General features: G+C 37.7%; 1 protein-coding gene across 1 annotated transcript in view; it reads left to right on the forward strand.

Moving 5' to 3' along the window:
• GABA-B-R3 (gamma-aminobutyric acid type B receptor subunit 3) overlaps positions 1–27,292 on the forward strand; it is a 653,270-nt gene that overhangs the window by 276,203 nt on the left and 349,775 nt on the right. The window contains exon 4 of the mRNA XM_071598960.1: positions 9,556–11,300. Coding sequence (XP_071455061.1) covers positions 9,768–11,300 — 1,533 coding nt within the window. The 5' untranslated portion in view covers positions 9,556–9,767. The remainder of the gene's footprint in view (positions 1–9,555; positions 11,301–27,292) is intronic.

Raw genomic sequence — 27,292 nt, forward strand, 5'->3', positions numbered from 1 at the left:
AAAACAGGTAATTGGTTTGATATCTCTTGGGCACCAATCTCATTTAATGTTTCCATCATGCTTGAGTTTGCACTTAATTCATTTTCAAAATTACATTTGTATTCCTTGGTAATTAGTAATGTGTTATCTTGAAAATACTTTCAGTTTATTTTGAGGGTCATCACGCAGGAGCCAATTTTTTAAAATATATACTCATTACAAACACAAATTTTTCATCACGAGAGTCTCTCCTCGATTGACCCAGCAATACTCTTCTAAAATAAAGGAAAGTAGTTAAAGGATGAATTAATAATAAGCCCTTTTTATCTGCTAAATTAAATACATAGTCAAATTATCATGCATGCAAGCAACTACATTGTGACGGTTTTAACGTTTGGAAATTCCTAGAAAATAGAGTCCATTTCATGCTAAATATAATGGGAAATTACGTCATTAATGATATGGAAATGAAAATAGTTTTATGAGCATTAAGGTAAATATGTAGAGATTGAATTTACATCTATATTTTAATGCACAAAATAATGCCTAGGTTGTTTAATGAACGTAGTATGGGAAAGAAATCTGAGACAATTTTAATTTCTCACGTTGATGCGTTGTATAATTAAAATAATCCAAATTCCAAAGATATTTTATCAGGAGAAGTTTTGATTAATAAAACAAAAGGCGTCAAAATTATTAGATTTTTTCATTTGGCAAATGCTTTGAATCATGGAATAAACGTCTGAATCTGGAAAATCAATTCCTTCATCACTAGGAATTAAATCGACAGAGACCAAAAGACACGAATCGATTTAAAAAGGAGTTGAGAGCATGATCGAACAAACACACTCATTTCTTATGAACAGCAATTGGCGAGGTTGAAATGCTCTGCACGCATTCCTGAGCGAAGAGAATACTCGGAAAGAACCTCTAGGCAGTTTCACTAATGTATACTCTAGCGAAGGAAGTAATATGTGCTCCGAATTTGTTTCTGCGGGAAAGCTATCGACATGCAATAGATTTGAATGGTAACCCCAGATTTCCGGGACAGTTTTTTTCCCTTCCTCTCCCACTCCTCTTATTCATCTTCTCACTCGTTCCTCTCACGTAAGCATCGGGAACGCTGAACCAACGTCTTTTGTACTGGATTATTTCTTTTTCATCGGGAAGACGTGCTCTAAAGCTTATGTGAGATGAGAAGGTTGCATCGCTTGGAAAGTCTTCGATCTGGAAAAGCCGACTTTCGTACTCTTTTCAATCTATTTCCATTTGCCTCCCTCCTATAGGATCTCTTCCCGGCATTCACCCCTTCGGAATGCCTCAGACCCCCTTCCGTTCTCCCTCCGCTCTCTCTCTCCCTTCGAATTCCACTTGACTGAGACCTATGTCGTTTCTCAAGGGTCGACGCGGGGCTCCCGGCGTTCACCGATCACATATCCTTTCCCACCCGGGTCTTCCCCTTCTCTTCCGGTCGTACACTTGCCCAGTGCTGACTTCCTCCAAATATATTCCGGACTTTCAATGCCAATCCGTGGCAGAATTAAAAAAAAAGACGCAAGATAATGGACACCCTTTTCCATCGCGTTGCTGTCATCCTAGGGAAACTAAGGTATATTATAAATGATTGTCTACTCATGCGCTTTCTTAAAATAATGAAAAAAATCCTCTCGAAGAAACTTCTGGAGATTCCGTAGCAGTAGTTTTAGTAGCATCATTTTCTGACTTACGTACATATTCTGTAATTGCATCGTACACAAAAATAGCCTACTTTTTTTTTTTTACAGATTTGAGCTTAACTTTTCGGAATACATTTGCAATGGGTGAAACTGTTTTCCAGCCAACCATAATTTAAAAAGCTTCTTCATTCTCCCCAATCACCATCTCTCTAAGAGATTTACTTTTTCATTTACAATTCTCGATTTAATAATGATACCTAGTGATAAAAAATGTTGCAAACAATGTCCATAAATAAATGAAGCCAATTGGATTCCAAACTGAAATTGCGCGTTTGTAATGCTTGATTAATCATACTAAGAAATAACGTAACAACATGCTAATAAAGCGCCAAGTGGAAAAAAGTAAAAGTGGTTTTATTTTCATAATTTACATTCGAATAAACTATTAAAATTAAGATGCTTTAAATCAGTATGCATAAGAACACCCAATTTTATTAATGACGCATAGAATTGACGCTAATATTACGGCAGTATTTAAAGCATCCAAATGAACTTCTAGCGCACCAAAATGCATACACACCAGTAAATGAAATTGAATTCAATATATTACTCGAAGAATTTCGCTTCGGGTCGGGATTTTGTGTTATGATCTACATTTCATATTTTATTTGTTGTACTCTTGCAGTATGACCTTCGTCTCAAATAGTACGTCAAAAATCTCTATTCGTGGCATCTTACATAAGCCTGCGTACCGATATCGTTGATTTAAATTCTGGATTTCTCTAAATTCTGAAAACTACTGTATTTGAACGAACGATATTAATATTCAACAGCAACATTTTTTCTATTAAAAAATTTGAAATGAGGTTATTGGTGACTAAATTTCACACTAATCATGGAAAAACATCGTACTCCTATGGTGAAGAGTCCGCACTGTGACGCATTGGAGGTCGATGATACGTTACCGACAGTAACATATTCAAACTTTCTAGCGTGGGGACGAACACAATGCTATTTTTATGTACCCATATCCCAAAACCTTGTAAGTATACCAATTTTTATGTTAACATCTGTTGTACCCAAATTGGGAATTTGTGTCTAATTTAAGACGCAGATTCAGGTATACTTGCCTTTATCTTATAATGCCAAATTCTCCCCAGGTCTACAACCTTACAGGAGTAATGCCGCTTACGTTTCCACATGCCTAATAGTAAATGAGCACCCATATCGTTTGGCCAATTTTTGTTAAATCCTCTGTCTTTGAGGATCTTTGAGGCTATTTTATTATACCCCATAACATACCCAATGGGTGGTACCAATTAAGTATCATACAATAGGTGTCGCCCGCTTGAAATCATTAAAAAGAAGGACTACGGATGAAAAAGGGCTGGGTTTGAAGTTAGAACCAAAGGAGTAGTACTAAACATTGCGGAGGAGAGAATCCTGTTGGAAGAAATACAAAGGAAGAATGGTGGATGCAGAGATTTCTGAATGGCGATGGGATATTGAATACTGACGGGGGAAGATATTAGGCCATCAAATAAGGGGTAGAAAATGAATATATCTGTTGAACGGAATGACGAGAGGAAGGAAATATGCAGAATTGAAGAGGAAGTTACTGCTATACGGGATGTCCGGTTGTCTCTTGTTAGGAGTGGCTAAGGAGTGCAGCGGTGTTCAGTCTCTGTTCATCCAAAACCTTACTTGCACATAACATTACCAAATAATAGTAATAATTACTCCACTGCAACTACAGCCTCTCAATGAACTATGCTGCGGTTATGCGAACTTTGTTTGATAAGTAGAGCCCGGAAGTCAGCCGTCCTAAAATTAAAAATTGAAAGACAAATTCAATATAAACAGGAGGAAAGACATAAAGGTATGAAACTCATCTTATTAATAATATGAGGGGAGAAATATAAAGAAACAGTGCTGGATGATAATTCCTTTGAGGTAAAAAAATTAAGGGTACATGTATTTTATCACGTCAAACTTTTGCACGAGTTTTTTGACTTAAAAAGCAACTGAAAACCCGCTACTACATGACATATACTTTAAAATGGAAAATTATCTCTCCACCTTCAAATATTTTACAGGATGTCTCTAAAGGTATCTACGCCCAACGGATTTAATAAGTACCAGCGTTGTCTCATTCAAGGATTTTGTATGTCTCTTTAGACATTTTTCTTGTTTTAAAACAAGGTTAATAGGTTGGAATACCAGAAGGAAGTCTCGTGAAATGCTTAATTAGTGCTGAAAAGGAAAAAAAATATAGGAGCTTGTTGTCACAAAAAAGGCATAAAAAATGACGAAATGTAGAAGTCATTCAAGTATTTCACATGAAATTTTCGGAATTAAACGTTATGCAGCCTAGTATCACCACAATATTTCTAGGTTCATACCACCTACATTAATTTGTATTCTAGATCTTAAGCTCATTTTACTGATTTTACAATACCACTCTATGATTCCCTGAAAATTAATGGAACATTTGATTAACAGTTTTCCTTGGGAATTGCGAGTTGGTCTTCAAATTTTCCAAAATAACCTTACAAATCTAGATCTCTTCTTTCAATCCTTGAGCTATGAGTAGCTAGAAATTTTTGCCAGATGGGAAATGATTCTAATAATCTTCAACTGGAATAATTTAGGTCAGGGACCAAAATTCTTACTGTGACATTTGTTCGCAATGCTCCCATTTTCTCAGGGCCAATGGAATTGCTAACTTTGACCAGTTCATGGTACTTCACAACGCAATGGTGGGGATACTGGGCGCTCGTTGCTGGCCAAAAAAGAAAGGGGAACGCTTCGTGTGCCTTCAAGGGTTATGGGTTGTGGGATCGTGCAACAAGCCGTTTGATCTTGAATGCATCATTGCTGAAAAGCGTCGGCATAAACATCGAATCACGAGAGCACTCTATTACTTTAAGGCTCTCTAGGGCTCACAGCAAACAGGGTGGACGGGTGGTCTTTGGAACGCCCTGGGTATTCACCTCTCCGAGGGAAAGGTTTCAACAAGTGACACTCTATGAAAACCCGTCAGAGTATGGTGAAAAGTCAAGAAGACTTTCGTATGGCGGGTATCAAAACACGATTTTATAACGCCGGCGGATTTGTTGCACAAAGAACGATCCAACCAAAAGTTTAAGTTGCTATTGTCTTAGGAGAAATGGAATTGCAGGTAGAAACTTAAAGGCTAAGAAACGCGATTTATTTTGTGGAAAATAAGAAAGATACGCAGGCGGAGAAATGCGAAGAAAAACGAGGATACAGGTAATTTTTAAGGTAATCATATATTCAAATCCAGACTTTCAAAAATGGGGAAAATTATTGAAGAGTGCATGTTTGCATCCCAAAGTTACATTAGATTTATTTTTACTTCTTGACCTTATGTAAGTGAAGATGAAGTGTGGAATGGTGACTATAAAACGTAGTGGAGGAAAAAATTTTATCGAGAAAATTACTCACAAGGAAAATGTATTAACCTAGTGCATAAAACTAAGTAAAGCACTCGTGAGAGTTTGCCTGATTCCAACTAATTACCCCTAATATTTTATTTTGCTATTGTTCAAAGTATTTAGAAGCTATGGACCTAGCCAAATCAACAGGTACAAAAAATATTTAATTTTTCAATTCCTTTGTCAAAGTAGTATTTGAATGCCGTTTTTAAACACATGGACTTCATTGTTAGGCATCGGAATTAGTGATTCAACTATTCCAATCCCAAAAATTCACAGATATGATAACTGTATTGTATGATAAGGAATACAAAATTTATATTTCCAGTTTATTCCTTCACAACTTTTTCCTATATTATGGGAATTTGTTGACTACTTTTATTCACAGAATGACTATCTAAAAAGTTAAACATAAATTATTATATCAATTTGTGTAAACTCATTTATTTTATTACTGCTTGCTATTAGAATTCTAAAATTAATTATCCATTCTTAGTTGAAACTAATTGATGCCACATACCAACCAGACATAAATTTTGATTATGAATTTAATCTCAGGTGAATTATATTTGAATATTGTTGGTTAAATTTGAGTTGAATAACAAGGAAAAGGAAATAATTATTGGGGGATTGGTAATTTTTTAGGATTAAACTATAATGGGAAAATCGTTATTCCGATGAATAGAAACAGTTTCCATAAGTTATACGAGTAGTAATAAAGTGGCCGCCTGCGTTTATCACGATTACAATGTGAACAAATCAATGGCGGGAGCAAAAAAATATCCCCGTTCATAAAAAAACTCACTAAATGGTTCTTACCCCGATTGCTAATTTTTGCGTGTCATTTACTAGAAGATACGATGAATTTTAAGTATTACATCAAGGGGACTCGCTTGAAATCATCACCAGTAAATGAAATGTTCACTCGATAATGAAGTTTAGAGAATATTAGTGTCGTTGGCTGAACTGACCGAGCACATCAAGTTAAATTTTTACCGGCTTTTGCTACTTTTATCCGCAAGTACACATTTTAAATTGCGGACTTCCAATATTAATTTTATTTTTTATTACTTTCATGCCAACATATTATAGGCATTTTTGTATATTTATTGAGCCGTATCATTCAGTACATTTGCCTCCTGATTGTAGACCAATATTTACCCTTCAATATTACCCCAACACTCTTATGAATCATCCCGAATCGTGATGTGGTTTCATCTTATTTTATTTCTAATCTTATTATCCTCAAACCCTCTTCTTGGTTCCATTTACTTCTCTAGGGAACGTCCCACTCACTCCATTTGCAAGAGGTAATTGAATGCCAAAAGCATTCGTCGCAATTTCCAGAGATGTTCTGCAGTTTGATTAACTTTAAAATTTGATACGGAATGGTTATATCTTTTTTCTCATCCAGCTGCCAACTCATGAAACGGGAGACGCATTTATTCCAACTCCTACCTTTTGTTTTTCTTTCAAATATCCGGGGTCGGAAGTGGCGTGGTCGAGGCAGTCATCTGAGAGGTGTTGATACAAACGTAGTTGCGCGAAAGTGGAGGATGAACAATTATGGACCAAAATATATTTTTCCTCATGCTTCCTACGTGATTAAACTGTCTTAATGGTAGAAAGTTGCACGTTGAGCCAAAATTCCAATTGTTACAACTCAATTTATTAATATTATTATAAACGTATTTAAAATAGCTACTATGTCATATGGTAGACAAAATACTCGAGGTAGAATAAGTTGTAATATACCAGAAAGTGTGTTTCGTCTCAATCCTATTGCATTGAACAGAACACAGTACTTTACGAAGACAAACATCTCAAAAAACCAGCCTGGTACATGACCTAATTTACAAAGGACACTACGCCACATAAAACACCTCAAACTATTTAAACCAACAGAACAATTCCTTTGAGAGCTTATGTGTACATTATTTAATAAAATGGCGTCTTTAAAACAGTGCTTTAAGGCCCACCTCCATACTTTACTCACCAATACATATTTTACATAGGGCACCTCAGCTTTCTTACGAAACAGAGAGAAGTTCTATGACACCCAATTATATTGGTAGATTCGATCGCCGAGATAAAATTAGAGAAATGGACAACATCAGCGAAAAATTCAAGCACTCGTTCATCCCTCGCGCGATATGCAATCATTACTAAATCTAAACCAAGAACCCGTCTTTATTTATTTAAAGACCAAAATTTAACGAGTAAAACACTCCAATTTTTACATGATGCGTAAACGAATTTGTGTATGTAAACAAGGGTCTGTGTGTGCATGCAATTTTACGTGGGGGTGCCGCTTTTAAGTAATTGTTCCTAAGAAATAACAGATAAATCTGGATAAAATGTATTCTGAATATTAATTGATTCTCATGCGTATGCATACTAGAGAGATATCTGAATAAGATGTATTCTGAATATGAATTAATAACTATTTTTATACATACTATTACATAGCACTACATACTAAGTACATACATACTAATCATACATATTGTATGATTACTGCCAGTAATTTTGATTTGTTTTCAAAGAACAGCAGGAGATACCGCGACAGTAACTTTTAACAGAGTCATGCGCTAATATACATTAAAATGCAGAATTTTCAAAGAAAAATTATTCTCCTTGACCGAGAGGATCCCGGTCACAACTAATAAATTTTACACTTTAAAAATTCTGCATTTTCATTTGTTTTGCTTCGGAAAGCCATAGATTGAAGTAATTTGCAGCATTAAGACGAAAGAGGATTGCAGTGGGATAAATTTTCTTCATTAGAAAAGTTTAACTGCCCAGCAAATTCACAATGAAACGATGGCTAGTTATGAAAATGATAGCCCGTCATATGACACATTTTTCAGGCGGAAAAAAATTCCAAATTAGCCTCATGTCCCTGACATGTCCAAGAATTGGAAGACCATCACTCACGGACGATACTACCGTAGTGGAGGAAAAGGAGGACTTAATCTTATTAGGCTGAGGAGTAATCATGTAAATAATCATAAATCAAACGGATCCTGGCTACGGCAATGTGTGGGAAAAATTATTCATGAAGAACTGAATGTGTCAAAGCTGTCAGCACGCTAGGTCTCAAAACTGCTTTTCAGAAACAACCGCCGGCAATCAATGCGATCTGGCTTTGAAATCTGCCAGCCCCACCCTATCCTCCCGAACTCGCCTCAAGCAACTTTTTCATGTTCCCAGAACCTGATTAAACTTAAAGAGGTCGAAGATTAGGCAACAAAAATGGCGTTATTCAAGAGCTGTAACAATTCTATTCTACGTTATCCGCTGCATTTTACAATGACGGCCTTCAGAATGCTAAGTAATGCTGGGAAATATGATATGCATCTCTGGATGGTGACAATGTAGAGAAGTCTTAAGAATAACAAATAAACATTTAGTTTTTATCTCGATTATTTATAGTAAGAATTTTCATTATAACCTTTCAGAAGTTTCATTATAACCTATTACATTTTAATTCATACTGACTTCAGTCTTTTCTATTACACCCCCCCCCCCCCTTCCGTCAAACTTTCCTAAGAATGGTCTACCAGAAATTCAATCCTGAAACCTCCCATGCACCCACAAGTCAACGGCTATCAACAGAGCCTTCTACGTTGCAGAAACCAAGCCCTTCCAGTTTGTCAGCTACGCAATAGTTACAACATTTTTCGTTTTCTATTCCCTCTTTACACTTGCCTTCCCCATATTCTCTCTCCGCTAACATATAAAGTTTCATTATCTCATTTTACAATTAATTAAATTATCTTATCTAAAATGAGGGCACCTGTCGAGTTTTTTTACACGAATTCAATATCATCCCACTTCCTCCCTCCTGAAAGCCATAAGCAGGCTTTGCAGTAGCATTTTCCATTTCTAGTTTTTCTATACTTTCTGCACCAAAGGACCAAGTGTTCCTCGGCTTGATATGTTTATAAAATCCGTTTGATTTTCTTGAAGTGGTGCGTAAGGCGTGGATTTACTTCCTCGTGAACTACTTCGAAGTATTCGATGTGCTCCTTGGTGTGAATTCGTGCTTCTTTCTTCCTTTGTGCAAGGCTCATCGGTCGTTGGTGTTAACTGACATTTCATTTGACTCCTGAAAAATCCGCTCCGGGGAAAATTACAATTATTGTGGTAAATTGGTCCCTGGTTTGGCGATCTGCTGCCTCTTCTGTTTGCAGATTGTGGCCCGAATTTCTGGCCTTTGACGTGGAATTAGTTTTCTCGTAAATATCTAGAAGGGGTCTATGTGCCTCCCCAATGAGAATATGCTGACATCTGTTTTATGGTGGGACCATTTTTTATGCTTGCCTTCGATCAAGTCGGTCATGTTTACGGTGGTTGTAATTTTCGTAAGTCCCACCTCCCAGCACACGCATTACCGTCCACTGGTCCCTTGATGCTGCTTTTTTCTTTCCATTTTCCAGATTGCCAATGGCCACTGCAACAACGAGAACGCGTTGTCTTGAGCGGGGAAATGAAGAAACGCTGAGGAGCTCACTGATTCGGCTTTGAAAACCGAGCTGGCGAGTGATAAACATAAAGTAGGGGGAGATAAGAGAATCGCGAGGAGGAGAGGTAAAAAGTGAGAGCAGAAAGTGTGAAAGGGCGATAGTGGGAGGTGGGGAGTCTCCAGGAGATGGAGCCTTCAGAATTTCTCTCGGAGGAGGGAGCACAATCTCTTCGCCTCAGTCTTCCGCCGGCAGTCACACGGCCAGTCCAATCCTTCCAGATGAGCAGCTCCCGGGGCCAAGGACGATCCCCCCGTGACCTTTGTCTTCCCCCGCCGACCCCCTACTCCGTCGTCCATCCCACTCACCTCTCTTCGTCTTCCGCCGCGACTGCCCTCCTTGACTCACTCCACTCCCCATGGTGGCGCGCCCTTGCCGACGATCGAACCCCTCTTATCTCGCCCCACGGGGTTCACTCCGCGGTTCCCTACGTGCTTGCCTGTCGGTTCATCCGCGTCTTACTGCTCATCTCCCTCCTCTCCGTGTCATCCATCGGGTTCTTTCCCTCCGTCGACGCCAGGGTTCCTCTTGCTCGTTCCACCTACACACCGGAGGCGCCCGGGGCCGACGCTGTCGATACAGTCGACACCCGTCCTACCCTCCTTCAGTCGAACGCAACCGCGAACGAAACGATTGGTAATCAGGAGCACTTCGCCGTCACATCCAACCTCACTATCCAGCCTATCTTAACAGATTTGGGCCCCATCTCCCTCTTCAACTCCGTCAACGAAACCGTTGATGATTTCGACGCATCCATTCGGGAGGACTACTCGAACGACTACCAGATGGCGAACCAAACGGTGGAGGAGCAATTCGACGAATCAAATCAATCGTTTCGACTGGTTTTCGAGTCAAGGGGCGATGCCGATCTTGACCTCTCAGCAGCCTTAAATCACACATTGAGGGGGGATGGCGAGTGGAAGGTGACTGACGCCACGGATTCCCCCGGCGGGATACTTCTCGATCCCGGGGGAAACGATAGTTCTCCCTCGGTGGACTGGACTCCGTCCGGTGGATACTTCTCCCGGATGCGGGTCTACAAATCTCCCCCGGACGAGGGTCAAGGTTCGAGGGTCGTATTACAAACGACAGAGAGGGATGCCTCTGACTCAGCTATTCAGGTTCCGGCGACTGAGTATCCTGACCAGCGGAGACGAGGGACCGACTGGACAATTTCCGGTCCCGCCGTGGAGACGACGGAAGGCGTTTCGGGAACCGTCGCCTATCTTACGCAGTCAGAGTCGGCGGAGCAGGACGCCACAGGATCGGGTCCTGAGCCGGGAGGAAAGATTCTAGAACCGGAGGAGGAGAGGTGGCTGGAGCACAGGGCGGAGAGGGACAGCCACGATCTGGCTGCAAAGGGTGAAAGGTCAAAGGGCGTAGTCAGGGTGTCGGTTATCGAGCCGCCATCAGAGGGGGCCGTGGTTAGGGATGCCGGTGGGTTAATGGTGGGAGAGCCTGGAAACGCGACCAATTCCACGCGGAGAAGGATCGCCATCTTGGGTCTCTTCGAAATGACGAGCAAGCACGGGGAGAGGCTGGAGGGTAAAAGTGAGGAGGCAGCGGCCAGGCTGGCCATCCGACACATCAACGAGGGGAGCCCAGCGAGGGGACCGCTCATCCCGGGCTTCGAATTGGAGCTACTCACCAACGATACCAAGGTAAGAATACTTACATCAATTATTTCCCTCGAGAACTGCATCGTTTTAATTCACTGTAGTTTGAAAGTGGCGGTTCGATATGAGCATTGAACATTTTTTCTTTCTTTTGGTTTTTCTTTAAAGTTATGGGAATTTTTAATTTAGGAAATGCTTGGCAGCACATATGCTATATGTGTATACAGGTACATACGCACACAGCCTAAGTTTGTGTCTGTGTGCACACACATACATGCACGCACATATACATTTATATACATATATTATATATATATATATATATATATATATATATATATATATATATATATATATATATATATATATATATATATATATATATATATATATGGAAAAGGGAATTGACACACAAATAAAAGATTAACACAAGAGAGGGGGGGAATGCGGAATCGAGTAGATCACATGAGCAAAAATATTTTCTTGACCGGGACTTCAACCACGGATCTTTCCACTTGCCGGGCCTAACCATTTGCTATAACCACTTGATATATTGAGGAAATATAATATATACGGAAATCTGCTGGGAGTTTATGCAATCAAGTGCCCCAATTATATGGCCAGTAGTTGGCGTTAAGGAACGGTTTCACCCACCAAAGAAGAAATGGACGGCATAGGAGTAAAAGATAGTTGGTGAGGCAATCGTCATAAATTATAATAGCAGTGCATTTCAAGACACGTAAAGCCAGGAGAAGGAGATGAGCAACATTGTTCCTATTCCTTTTCCTTATATCTATTTCCACGTGAATGAGTATATGTTAGCCATATGGCGGGTTTTCGTTTTGGCCAATGTGGCTCGTCTCCTTCCAGTCAAACCTCTAAATGCCTCAAAATGTACTGTTCCTATTCTTTATGACGGTCCATGATTGCTTCACCAACGATCCTTTCCTATAATGCCACCCATTTCTCCTGTGGTGGTTGAAACAGCTACCTAACCCCATCTCCTGGCCAAACAATCGAGGGTATATAATGTGTGTGTATGTGAATATATATATACATATGTATGTGTGTGTGTGTATACATATGTATGTATGTGTGTGTGTATACATACATATATATATATATATATATATATATATATATATATATATATATATATATATATATATGTATGTATGTATTTGTGTGTGTGTGCATACACATTAAAAAAAATATTTATTTATACACACACATCTTCTTTTAATCCAGAGTCAACAATTATTATGATCAGATCATTTAAATGACGTATTTGTGTGAGCCGGCTTGCGGCTAAAGTTCCCCTAGGTAGGGCTTTAAAGCTGAATTTCAATTCACCATTTTTATTTATTTTTAGTTATATATTATTTTTTGTGGAAAGTAGGTCATAAATTGGATAGTATGAGCGGAATGCATGGCGAACAGCCTCACTGTGATGTTGTGACCTTGACCGGTCTTTTGCGCGTTGGCTTCCTTCGTGGAGGCATCCTCCACGTGGAGCATTCAATTTCTATGCCACGTTCATGTTGCCTTTTCACCCGCCAAGTGGCGTTCATGAACGTTGCCAGTGGTTTCCTAGCGTGCACATTCCCGTCCCTCGCCCTTGAATCCGGAGATATGACGTTGATAAGGAGATGGTATCAACAAGCACCGTTTCCCAGCCAGGCTTCTCGCGTATTTTATCTATCTCGCTATTCACCATTTAACCATGTTGATCACGTAACACAGGAATATAGAGGGGAGTTTTTAAGTTCATCAGGCATATTATACCATATTCATTCAAAATTATCATGCTATTATTTGCGAGCTCATTACGATATTTATCATTATTTTGACAGGCTAATTATAATGAATTTTGCATAATCGCAGAAGAAGGAGACATGAACATGTCTTGCGTCAGTTTTGAAAAAAATAATTTTAGGCTATTCATCCTTGTTCTAATTTAAAAAGGACTATTAATACTAAATATATGAGTGATTCAAAGAGAATGGCGGCCCTAGCACAAAGTGGGTTATTTGGATGAGATCTGTGAGATTTATTCCCGAGGTAATTTTATCATAAGGAATTCGGATTCCAACCAATGGTTGGAAACCGAATTTGTTATTGGAATTGGAACCGATTTCTGTATTAAAATTTTCTATTACAATCCTTAGTTGGAGAATTGATTCATTGAAAACATTAGTTACCGATGCGGTTTTATCAAATTATCAATCCAGCATTCATTGATAAAATTGTGGACATATCATTTCGCTACTTATAAGTTTAAATTAAGTAAGAAATTAGCAAATCCGGCAGGAATTAACATGTTCCAATTGATTAAATCCAGAGAGTTGGTCAATATTGATAATACGGCCATTATGAATTGTCATATTTGCAAAAATTTTTTTTCATAATGTGCAATGAATGACAAGTAAGTCAACATTCAATGACAAATAACTACCAATAGAAACAGCATTCTAATATTTTGTTACTCATATTTGTAGGTATAATTATGGTCAATTTTCGATTGGCAATTTACAAAAAATGTGCTCATTTTATCCAAAGTCATGTCAGCATGAACGCTTTTTCGAAATCATGCTCTAGAAAATTTTAGAATCTTTTATCTTTTACAGAGAAAAAATTAAACAATTTCGGAAGAAATGAAATAAAAATAAGAAAGGTGTCCCCTAAAAAAAAATGTTCTTGCTTTCATAAAAGCTCATGAATAAATTCAAAACATGAGACCAAAACATTGGCACGGAAGTGAAACCTAAATTAACAGAAGAGAGATATCCTAGATTCTCAGAGTTTCTTAATATTTGAATACGTACTGTTGTTTCGATTCATCTTGTAATCAATGCGACCGGAACGCCTTCTTTGGGTAGGTTGCTTACGATTTGGAATAAATTTTTCTCTCAGTAAATTCAGCTGTGCAATTCCAAAAGAGGTGGAGATTCAACGAATGTCGGTTTTCATTTGTTACCTCTTAAATATTTTATATCAATTGTTCTGGATGAATTCTTGGAAAAATTTAGGCTGTGCTCGTTGAGCCACGAATGTTTCGTTACAATAATGACACGCTCCAAATATCCTTTTCTGCTAATAGCATTGATATTTCTGTGTTCTGGCAGTAGCATGTGAATAATTACGAATAAAAGATGAAAACAATTGAAACAAAAACAATCAAGATAAAAATTCAAGGAGTAACAATATGGACGCCCTCTCTTTCACTCGTGTGTCTCTCCGTGAATGCCACGGAAGATGGATTGAGTAGAAAATGGAAGAATACTCTAATAATATGAATTAAAAATGTCAGTATTTTACACATGAAGGAAAAGATTATCTAACTCAACTTATTTACCTTTAGAATAACTCTGTGGTATATACGGGACCCGATGTGATGACGTGATTATTCGTTCTAATCGCCAATGAAGAGTTTCTGAGTATGAATTCATAATTTCTTATTCATCTTATACGTTTTAAGGCATGCGAATAGGTTTTATTTTCATAAAATGCCAAAGTAACCGAGTTTTTTTTAAGGTGAAAGTAATAATTCCACTAATATATGATTGTGTTCAATGCTCTTGTATGCATACATATTATATAAATATATATATTAGAGCGTTGGGCTACGGGGACCCGGGTTCGATTCCCGGGCAAGGCACTCGGGGAACCTGCAGTTCCATCCAAGCTATGTGATTTTTCGGATAGAGGATCTTCCTGGGAAACCATAACCGGCACAGGGAAAGGAATTGGCCCCCTGCCCTGATGTGTGAATTTCACACGCTGTTGTGCTTGGTACAGGGTGAACTCTACCGTCACGTAACGAACCGACCTTCGGGTTGATATATATATATATATATATATATATATATATATATATATATATTATTTATTTATATTTGTATTATATATATGCATGAAGTTAGCACTAGCAAACAAAAACATAGAAACACATAAGAGAGCAAGAACGCAGGTGTTTTCGAATTTTCGGTGATACAAGCTACCTTTCTGAAGGAAGAGAAGAGAAGGAAATCCTTCCTATTATATGAATATTTGTTGCGATGTGACGGGTTTTCATGTTTGAATGTTTATATAACCAGGGTAGCACCCAAAATTGGTAGGACTGATTTTTTTACAAGAATTTTATTGACGATATACTCACATCGACTTAATAATCTTCAAAGTATGCTCCTTGAGCTGCTACACACTTAGTATAACGTTGCTCCCATTCCCCGTACGCTCACTGGAAATTTTTTTGGGGATGCCGTTGATGACCCTCGTCAAAGCCTCTTGAACGGCCTTTATCGAGTCAAAACGTCGTCCCTTGAGCTGTCTTTTCATCAGGGGGATGAAGAAGAAGTCCGGTGGTGCCAGATCGGGAGAATAGGGCGGGTGCGGCAACGTGGCAACGCCGTATTTGGCCAGGAGCTGTCTGACGACGAGTGCGCCATGGCAGAATTTTCGGGACCATCTTAGCGCATACCTTGCGCATGGTCAAATCCTGTGGAATAATGCGTTGGACGTTGGATGCAGGTAGACCCAACTGGTCTCCAATTTCTCCACTGGTTAAGCGTCGGTCTGTGTTCAGCAGTGTCCTCACTCAGTCCACATTCGTGTCGGTTCTTACCGTCGACGGCCGTCCGGAGCGATGGTTGTCTTCAACGAACTCCCTACCCTGTTTGAACAACTTGTGCCACTCAAATACTGTGGAACGGCTTTAGGCAGTGCCCCCATAAGCCTGCTTGATCATATCGAGGGTCTCAGTGGCCGTCTTCCCGAGTTTCGCACAAAACTTCACGGAATAGCGTTTCTCTAAATTCAGATTCATTTTGTTTTTCGACGCGGACAAAAAACTTGCTTCACTAAAAACGGTGTCCTAACTCAACGACAGCCCGCAGGCGACTGAGGTTGTGTCGGTCTGTTGCTAAGAGCCCCTTCCACCTTACCCTGCCAGGCAGACCCCCCTCCACCGCTCCTTTCGTGCCAGAGAAAATCAGTCCTACCACTTTTGGGTGCGACCCTGTATAGCGATCGGAATAGCAGTGACTGGAGCTCACTGAATCCCCTCTTTTAGTATTAAAAACCATCATCCTGCTGCGCTTTGTGGAAGTGCAGTATTTTTAATGACCTTGCACTGAATTTTATGGGCCTCAGTTGAAAATTTGTTAATGCGAAAGCAATAACCAAGTCAGTGAAGTGTTTTATTTCCGTTGTCACCTTACCTAAGCGAACTTAGTATGTTTCAATTTGCAACGGATGCCACTGGAGTAATACATGTGGCAAATCAACGTATATTGTATCAAATAAGCAATTTACAGAAAATATAACAACATCAAATGAACTTAATACTTTGAAAATAAATTTTGGTCGTAAAAAATTATGATCACCCTTTTTTTGAAAAACTCTAGCTCTTATTTTTAACACGGTTAGTAATTCAATGACGCCCCAACGTATTCAACCCTAATGCTAATCTTTGCCCCACCTAATCACTTTGGCCACCAACCATTGCAAAATATCGATATATTCCTTATTCTATGATTTTTAAAAATATCCCTCTCATGCATATGTGTCGTCGCGTGAAATAATAAAATTAATACAGGCACAAATTTGAAAATTCAGCCATAAACCTTCAAAATGGAACGCGAGCGTAGAATTGCCCAGACAGACGAGTGATGTCCGTGTCCCCAGCATGAGTTAGTTCAAGGTGAAATGCCAGCTCATTCTCAGAAGTAAATCCCATTTCAAATCAATTAAGTATGACAAAGTTTGCAAAGCGTGACAACCGAGGCCACGAAGCCGTTGTTACAACATAAAAAATTCAGGAAATCCTTTCGAGACCAGTTAGTGTGAAACTCAAGGGATTATTACAAAAATGGTAATCAATGTCGATTGCATCAGCACAGTTGCTAATTTAGAACGAAATTACTCTTTTAAATCCCAAAGAGTTCGCACCAGCCAATGACTTGTGAAGCGTGAATAAGGTCCAAGTGTTTTCAAAATGAGACCGACACACATGAATGATAAACCTAAGTGGCGCGCCCTATGAGCGTCATTTTAGGAAAAATTCTGCTGGCGAGTCGAAATTAATTACCAAACGGCATATTGAAATTATGAGGAGAGAATCAAATTGTAAATGCAATATCTTTGTAAAACCTAGTAATACATACCACTCCACGTTTCATCACGATTTCTTTATCATTTTAGTAGTTGTGTCTGTATGATATTCACTTGATAATATCGACCGTCGATAAGAAAGAAATAACGAGGTTGCTCCATCAAATGGCATCAACTATAGAGTACATAAAAAAATGTCCAACGTTTGTATATATTTCTCTAAATACTTTACCACTATCCTTGTTTTCTCCGCGATCTTTATTGTTAGAGTACATCCCACCTTCCCGTAGAAGGCTGCTACGTCGACCGAAATATCTTTATTTGAGGTAGTTTTTTCAATACACTCACATTGAAATAGGATTCTACTTCTATATATGATATGCTGGTAGCTCGCATTTTCAATTTTTAATTCTCAAATGGAATACAACAAGGTTCAGCGTGTTTATTCAGCATGCGTATTCATAATGTTTATCGACTTTAACCAAGCTGATCATATAACCCAATTAACTCTATTCGCTATCGTATTATTCACACGCTTATACATAGATATCGCAGTAATCGCTATCAGCCATGTATCAAAAATATCGTCCGCATCGCCATAGTAGTAATAATTGACCCTTGATATAAGTCCAACTAATAATAAAAATATCGTGGGTAGATGTAATTCCTAGTGTAGATGCCTTAATGAGAAGAGCGTTGGTCTACTACCGTAGGACTTCGGTTAGATTCGCGGAGTCTTTGGATGCCCCTATCTTTATCCAAGGTGTCTGATCTTTCGCTATAGAGACATTCCTGGAAGATCACAGCTGCCGCAAGTAAAAAAACTGGTCCATCTGACCCTGACGTGTAAATTTCACACGCCTTAGTACTTAGTACGAGGTGAGTCTCTCAAATATCAAACCAACGCCTAGATTGATTACAGTGGTTTTTAACTAACATAAAATTTCCTGCCCTCGTAACTACTCTCAGAGTTTATTTGAGATATTGCACGTCAAACTTGTATAGGTTGATCACATTTCTATTTAAAGAGTGGTTGATAAAAAATTATTGCATAATATAAAGCAAATCAGTACATAATGTATTAAATGGGGCACACTAAATTAAGAGACAAGTGCTTAAAATTGTATATTTCTCTTCAAATTGCTTTAAATAACCTTGTCCCTTGTTGGAAAAAGAAGCCACTACTTGAAATGTTTCTCACTTGATTTCAGACTCGCTCTTTACCTTCATCAAAATCTGCATTTATTTTTCCAAATATTTATCAAACTGTTGCTCGAAGAATTTCTCCTTTGCGTGGATAAAAATTTTCCAAAATATTTTTAGAGTGAAATAAATATTATTTTTAAATAAAAAGATTTAAAGCGTTACGCATCAAGAATTATATTTAAAAGTAAATATAATTGACCGAGTATATGCACTCTAAAAAGTATACGGGTCTTACTACTCTAGCATTATTTCTTAACATATTCCCCGAAATTTCAAATTATCCACATTTTGTTGCCGCTCAAAGCCAATCAATTAGACCAGAGGTGGTTGTACTTTGTCTTCTATATAATAAATCTTTGCTATGTCTATTTCGCCTTTTAATAGCTTTTAAGCTAATTAAAATAACCCAAAGAGATGTTTTTTTTCAAAGTGTCTTGTAGTTTGATGTAAGTTAACTTTTTTATGTCTATGACATTTTTTAACTAAAGAGTTACCGTTAGTTTGCTGTTGTTTTACTATCCCCTTTATGTCAGAATGTAAGATGAATGTTTTGAATATAATAAGAACGAATATAAAGTTTTGCCGCGTGAGCATAAGAATGATTAGAAAGGAAAAGCATTTAAAAAAATCATTTAGAAAATATATGTGCTGAAAAACCTGTGTATCCATTTTGAGAAATGATATTCCTCTTTATCCGCCCGAATTGGATTTTGATAATGTAAAGCAATTTGAAAAATATAGGCATTTTTGTGAAATGAGACCGGTTCCATAGGAAATGGCAAAAAGTTTCGAGTCAAGTCTAACTATTGAAAAAGAGGTTGAATAGGAAATAAAATCAGATTAAGAAAACGGGTTTATAACTTTTATAAAACAGTACGGGCGACAGCGTGGAAACCCCGTAAGGTGCAAAGGCGAGTAAATTGAATTAGCGGCCGGGGAAAGGAAATGATTCTCCAACTCGCTTCGCGAAGACAAGAGCAGATGTCAGGATAACGAAAGAGAGGGAAAGGACACTGATGTGAATTCGAAAATGAGAAAGGAATATAATGATGTAGAGGGACGAAAAGGAAGAGGGAATGAAGTTGTGAGAGTTTAAAAGGCCAGCATGGATGGGCGAGGAAAACAGTTATGGGATGAGTTATTCACAGTGGGAAAAAATAATTGAAAACTCGAGGAAGGATTGTGGATTGAAGGAGGGGGAGGAGCGTGGAGAAGGGAGGGCGGGTCGACATGGGAGAAGGGGATGAAAGCGAAAGGGTGACAAAAGACTAGCTAGAGCGAAAAAATCAACGAGCTGGGAAGGGTAGTGAAAGGGTGAGCACATGGATTTGGAGGAGAGGGCTTACGATGGTGCGAGAGTGTCAGTTATTTACCGTTGCTCCTCAGGAGTCATACTTCTATCGGTTATACCAGAATCCCTCTGGTAAGATTTGGACCTGAGTCAACATTTCTAGAGGTACCCGGATACAGATGCCACCTGCTATCAGCATGAAAGCCGGCATTATGAATGTTGATTTCTAAAGCTGTCTACCCAAGTCCACTGAGTAAGCGGTGGGAAACGGGTGGGTAAAGGGTGGGATTTTGGAATTCGCACATATACTTCTGCTAATTTTTTTGTATTCTGCTAAGGTATGTTACTGATTTAGCGGACGATTAGTATTATAGTTTCTAAATATTTTGTTTAAATAAATAGCTTACATCAAACATTCTGTACCTACATTACGGTACCTCTCTACTAGGTTTGGTCGCAAATGAAGAATCACCGATATTTGAGAGCTCGGCTATGAAGTTCACTGATACGAATCATGACCCGGGAAAATATATTGCGTTGCCGCTCGGTTTTATGAGCTGAATTTTGATTTCAAATGTTTGTTGTAGTGATTTTATTCTGATGCGTTTATTTATTAAAAAATGATATCCAAAACGAATGTGATCGTATAAATGTTTCATTACTTATTTGAATCAATATTTGCATAACGAATTTTCAATTTTTGGCAACGTAAGTGCCCCTTATATATATATATATATATATATATATATATATATATATATATATATATATATATATATATATGATTGCAATTAATCATAACTCGTATTCGTAGCATAAACACTAATTTTATCTCCGCTACTTGTAGAGTAAAAATGAAGTCATTATTAACTTTTTACACTACTGATTTACGACCTCGTAAAAGGGTAAAACTTCAATCAATATCTAGTATCAACACTGATGGTACAGCCTTAAATTTATAGCAATTTCTTTCTGAACTACTTTATGAGCGCGCCAGATTCCGTTATAATCTCCTTTACAGAAAGGAAAATACGTGGAAATATACTATCCGGCGAAATAATTGCTGATCATGGAGTACTTTTAAGTTTATATGTTGAGAATACACTATAAGTAATAGCATGCAATATTCTTGAAACTAAGAGTTTCTTCATTACGTTTTTTTGCTCAACATTATTGATATATTTCGGTTACACCATGTGATTCACGATAGTCATTACATGAGTTTACTAACATTATTTTCAAGATTTTTTCTCTGTTTTAATTCAAACACAATTTTTTTATCCTATTTTACTCTTAAGTACCGAAAACTATGGTTACTTATACATTAGAATATTCATTAATAATAAAAGTGTAAAAATAAAATACATTTTTTTCACGCTTAAGGCCCCATGCGACATCAATTGTGAATGTAGGGAAAAGTTAATTATTGAAACAATGGTTCTAAAATTTCCTTCATAAAATATTTATAGTTTAGATATAATGTGTTTCCAAAAATTATAAATTAAACTACTCGTATTTTAACTGAAAGATGATATAATTGTTTACATATTTACTATTTGTTAGGGTATCAAGCTTAAGGAAGGTTTTGTAAATATACGGTAAAATAAAATATTACAATTAGTTAATCTTCCGTTTAAGGCAGGTTTTGGATAGAAAAATACCAAAAAAAGTTTATTTATTCTGATAACGAAATAACCTGACACGCGACACTAAAATAGATCCTTCTTTAATTTCGTACTCTTTCCACCTGTCTTCATTGCGTCCGACATGATTATTCTTTTCCAACCTCTTCCTCGTTTACCAAAAGTTCTCCCCTCTATCACAGTCTGCAACATTCCCAAGCCATTCGCAAAGCTTTGCATCCACCTATCGTCTCTCCTTCAGATCTCAGCCAATAATCAATCCTCTTTCCTTCCCTACCCTAGCAAATACTTCTTCGTTTGATTTCATTTCGGTTCAAATAAAATATATGTTAAAAAAATGCTAAACGTGAAAATTAAAGTCATAGTGGCGTACACTGAGTTTTATCCTCGTTTTATCTTCTCTTAGTAATTTTATAAGCAGTTATTGGCAAGAGGGCGAATAGCTATTGGTTTTTTTCTGGATTCAAATATAAATTTAAGGTGGAAAATTCAAAATGCTTGACTTCTGAAAGTTTTCACCACATTAAAGACACTTGGTAATTCGTCATTACATTCTAGCCAATCTCTGATTTCCAAAATCGCGCTTTCAGCATTGGAAAATGAAGGACAGTATCAGTGTATCCTATAGTCAGGTGTTTTCTTTCTTCCTCAAGTCTGCATAATAATCGAAGAAAATAATTCGAAACATCGATGCAATGCGTTAACCTTTCTGAGACGTTCCCATTCCGCCGGTTATATAGTTGAAGGAAGTGCCGAGGACATGTTAGGAGCCAAGACGAGGAGGTGATGGAGAGAGGTAAGAGATATTAAAAAACACCAGGGCGTGAAGATTTTTCTCCTCATTCTTTTTATATCTTCCTCTTCTGCCTTTTCCTTTCGGACTTTTTTTTAAATTCCTTCGCACTGTCTCACTTCTACCCACGCAAACCAGCGGAAGCCTCTCCTCACGCTCTTAAAACTCTGACTTGATGCCATTCCATTTACCTGCTCGGCTTTACTTTCTCCCGTCTCCCTCCTTCAATTTACATTGTATACCTTTACCCATCATCCCCTTCCTTCATGCTCTAAATCTTTTTCCTCTTATGCTTACTTCATACGGCTGTTTGCATGGTGCAATTTAAAAATACGTTAATGGTTATCGTTACAAATGAAGTGTACAAATTAAGTTTACAGAGGAGACATACAGTTGGGATAGTAAATGAAATGAATATCTATAGTACGCTGACTCTCCTTGCTAATGCAAGTTGGAATCCCTTGAGGAATAAGTTAGAGCTGGTCAACGCGAACATATATTCAAAAGATTATTCCAAGATATAAATGATGTATACCTAAATGAGATATAAATTAGCATTAAAGACGGGAACATCTATTATAAATTAAAAAAAACTTAAAATGCTGTAATGTACTCGGCTATATTAAAGTGTGTTGACTAATGAATTACTAGCCGCATTTTCAACAAAATTTCATTGAAGTTAAAGCTCCTTAGCCACATCAATATATGCATTTTGTTTTAATCTCAGGCAGCCTATTTGTCTGAAGTAAAAAAACCATGCATTTCTCCTTTCTCCAATTCATATTCCCCACGAACCTCTTTTCATTAAAGGCCCTTTACTTAGAAATTATTTAAAATATGTGAATTGTATGCATAGACTTCTTGAGTCAATTTTTTGGAAAACTGAGTTTTTTTCAAGTGCCGGTCGGTTGCAGTGAATGAGGGGAAGATAGAATATGATTCAGCATATTTAACACGTTTGTCTTCATGCTAAGAGCTGCTATTAGGTAATGTACTGTTGTTAGTGTATTTCTTCGGCTATGACTGTTTGTTTACCAAAAAAATATTCGCATACATTTATTTCATGCAAAAATAAGAGACTTTCCGTTTGGTGCCAACCTGCCTCTAACCTCTTCCTCTCTAATATAAGACTCTGAAAGAACCTCTTCACCTACTTCGGTAATGTTTTTGTAGCGAGTACTTGAGACATGGGGTTTTAGGGTACAGGTTCCCATCCAGCGGTTCCGGGCCACGGAAAGTGGTACATCTCGATCAACTCCACGGTAAACTTCAAAGTTTATTACTTCGAAGTCACACTTATTATAATCCTTTAAAGCTTTTATGTGGTGCGAAAATCCCGGGTGAACTAACATGAAAAAATGCGGGCATAATATTAATGTAAAAGGGCACTTTAGGCATTAATGGAGGCATTTTTACTGTTAAAGAGGACGGTCCTTAGCTAAAATCTGCTTGCGTCAGGATAATTTTCATCAGATCGAGGACTTTTCATTTTCTTTGTATCTGAAGTTTTTCGGAAGCTAGCAGTGCCCGAATATAAGATATTCAACTTTGTAACTATGAGGAAACCTTGAACTAAATATATGCTACACTCATGGGATATTCATTATTTTACTACTATCCACTTCCTCCATTCTCATCCGCAGTAATCTCGATCGATTCGCATTACCCAGCTTCCTTTCTCAATTTGTATTTGTATTCACATCTTTTTAAAATATGTATTTATTTTCACTTAAAAGGTTTACCATTATTGAAAATGAATGTCAAAGTAATATTATGAATTAAACTAAAATGTCAGGATGATATTTGGTATAAAACATGTATGATGAGTGTCCTTTGTTGCTATTAGAATAAATAGAAGTAAATAAATGTAAAACAGCAGTTTTAATCCGGGCTAGTTTTTCTTTTCTCCTTGAATGACACATCAACTCAGCATTATTCACTCAATTGGCGTTAATTAATCTAATAAAGAAACTTTCAAGAAGAGCAGGTAATTTCTGCAAATTTTTAGTATTAGGTTTACGTAAAATGCGACCTCGCATTAACTGCGAATGACTCAGAAATCCTCTTGAAACCATTTCTAGAAAGATTGGATCCTAATCTCGGTAAGCCACGCAAGAGAGAAGGGAAATCCCTTTACTGGGGGGAAAAGGACGCATGAATTTTTCGTGCCACTTTTTCTCACTGGCAGTCAATGGTTTTAATACGGTAAAAACAGCAAAACCAAGCCTATGTGACATATAATTTCCTCCGGCGAGTCCTCTTTTCCTTTCTGACAAGGGTAGTCTATCTTCAAAGAGTACTTACTCCTTCCATCCGTTGTTCCTCCTTACATTTAGCTCCATCAAAGGAATTCTCCTTTACCATTTTCTTCTCTCTCTCGGTGGGTGCCCATTCTCCTCAGTCTTCCTTATGTCCTTACGCCTCACTGCTTCTCTTTGCCTTCCCTCTTCCTCGGTTGTCACCGACAGGTGGTGCTCGAATCGGGGATATGATGGGGAAGAGCTCGATTTGGAACGTTTTCGAAGCGATACAGAATGATAATATTCGTCTGAAAACTTGTTCACCCATCTACTGCCACTTTTGGCTGTGTGCAAATGCAAAAAAGGGCAAAAATATATTCATGCGGTTACTAAACATGAATCTACCCGCTGTTACTCCTAACCGGAGCACTAAAATTCCGAAACAAATCAACTGAATGACAACGAATGTTCGGCTATTAGAGCCAACAATCGAAATCATAAGGTTTAGCATGTACGAGTACTATATAGGTACATTCGCGGGAGGTCTTGATTATGGAATTTAACAGGATATAATGAAAATCTACCTATTTCTTGACGAATCGTTTTAAACGAGAATTTAGTGTCTTATAAATGTTGTAAGGCATAGGTTGAAAGACATACAAAGAACGAATATTACAGCTGCGAATTATCATTTATAAAAGCCGAAATCATTTGAGGGAATACACTAGTGATAGCCGTCATCAGACACTTCATGTCAGTTAGGACCGGATGATGTTGCATTTTAACTAAACCCGATTAAAACTACGGTGGAAAATCAAGAGAAAAACGTAAATTAGTTGAGGCATATTACTAGATTTAACAGGATATTACTGGATTTAACGGGATATTACTAGATCTAACGTTAAGGAGAACTACAAAATCGATCGATATAGAACATCACTTTTCTGTCACACAATTCGATATTCCAGCAGAGGTGTTTATTTAGGCGAAACAGTGGGAAACATGATTAACGAAAAATCGATGAACCAGAAATTAACAATCCAGTAATTTAACATCCCTTTCCACGCACCCACAGTGGCGACTAGAGGGATAATCTTTTGATGACTTCAAAGTACGTGCAAATGAAAATATTTTGTTCATTTTTTCACTGCTATGATTGATCAGCATAATTCAGGAAATGGAATTCCCACCCGACATGAGGTCCACAAAGATATTCAATAGTGGTTAGAGTCCGTCTAAAACACGACAACCAAGACCGACCACTCCATTTACTAGATTACCTGTGATTCTGTTGATTAGCAATATGATCGCTTGGTAGCCGAAGGGGTTGAAAGTTTGGCCAGAAAATCCGCTTGGAACATCTGGACATGTCGGATAAAATCCAAGTCAGCGTAAGCTTATGTGGAAAACACAACCGAGGAAAATAATATTTGAGGCTGGAAGAGATGTACTCCCCAACTCTGTAAGAATTGTCTAGAGACCGGGTATTTTACAATGCGAGCTCTGCCAGCATCCAAGCTAATGATCGGTGAATATTAGCGTACTGAGTAGTGAAAAAAGTGTAACATTCAGTGCGTGAGGATTTTTTTTATGTTCAATAGAACCTCGCCAGTCAAAAACACTACTTTTTTCATGAGTTTAGTTTGAAACCTCAAAGAATAGCGGCTTCAAATTCCAGGTTTGGGACTGCTGTATTTTAAATCTGATTTTTAACTCGCGCATAAATTAGCAAATCTTTTAATGAGATCGGTTTCTTCTAGTCTCAATTTAAAAAACATATCTGGCGTTTCCGACAGAGGAATTGAGTTGAATTTGCGTTGAATTTTCTTTTAAAGGAAAACTTACAAATTTTACGTGCAATATTTTGTATTATTAAGAAGTATGAAGAAATTTGTTCGATTTAACTCATATTTAATTTATATTCTGGCATCAAAGAATCCATTAAAATAGCGTGTATTGTATTGATGACTTTATGGTAACATGAATACGATGGTTAGATTCTGAACCAACTTCGTGGTTTTTTTTATCTTGAATTTAATAAAACATTGCTTAAAATGACTGGTTGTGATGAACAACTGATATCAAACCCCTGATTTTTCGGCTGTTCTAAATAACCAATTGTTTTAAGTTTTGAATTAAAATCCGTGAAGCTTAAAATGGTGATACGAAGGCAGGTCGTTAAATAAGTCGCAAACGTCAGTACGAGCAACGGAGGATCTGTTGCGAACATATTTTATCAGAAACGTTTTGAATATCCCCCGTACAGTTTTGACTTAGCCTCCAGTGGTTTTGATCTGTTTGGTCTCCTAAAGAATCATTTGGACGGCCGACCTATTAAAAACGATGCCGCAGGCCGTAGAAGTTCCCCGTTGGCTGCGGCAGGGAAGAAAAACTTGCAAGCACTTAAGGACTTGTGAAGAGATGGGATAAGTGCTTGAATGTGCAGGGTGACGATGTAGAAAAGTGAAATAAATTTCAGAATGTTACTTTTATTATTGTTACCTCCATTTAATTCTGCGAGTTATTTATTGGCGTACGCTCGTATTTCATTTAATACATAAGCAAATGGAAATTCTAATGCCGTCATATTGTTCAAAATAATTAGGCATTGTAGATATACATACTTATGTGGGTTAAATCTGCCTTAGAAAACAGTATTTAGAAAATACATGGTATTTTCCTTATGTTTAGTCAAATAACAATTGACAGTATATTAAAATAAAGGGAAGTCCTCTAGTGGTTGCCAACTATAA

The sequence above is a fragment of the Hetaerina americana genome, unplaced genomic scaffold (assembly GCF_022747635.1).
Source record: "Hetaerina americana unplaced genomic scaffold, ioHetAmer1.1.p SCAF_10, whole genome shotgun sequence".
Classification (NCBI taxonomy): domain Eukaryota; kingdom Metazoa; phylum Arthropoda; class Insecta; order Odonata; family Calopterygidae; genus Hetaerina; species Hetaerina americana.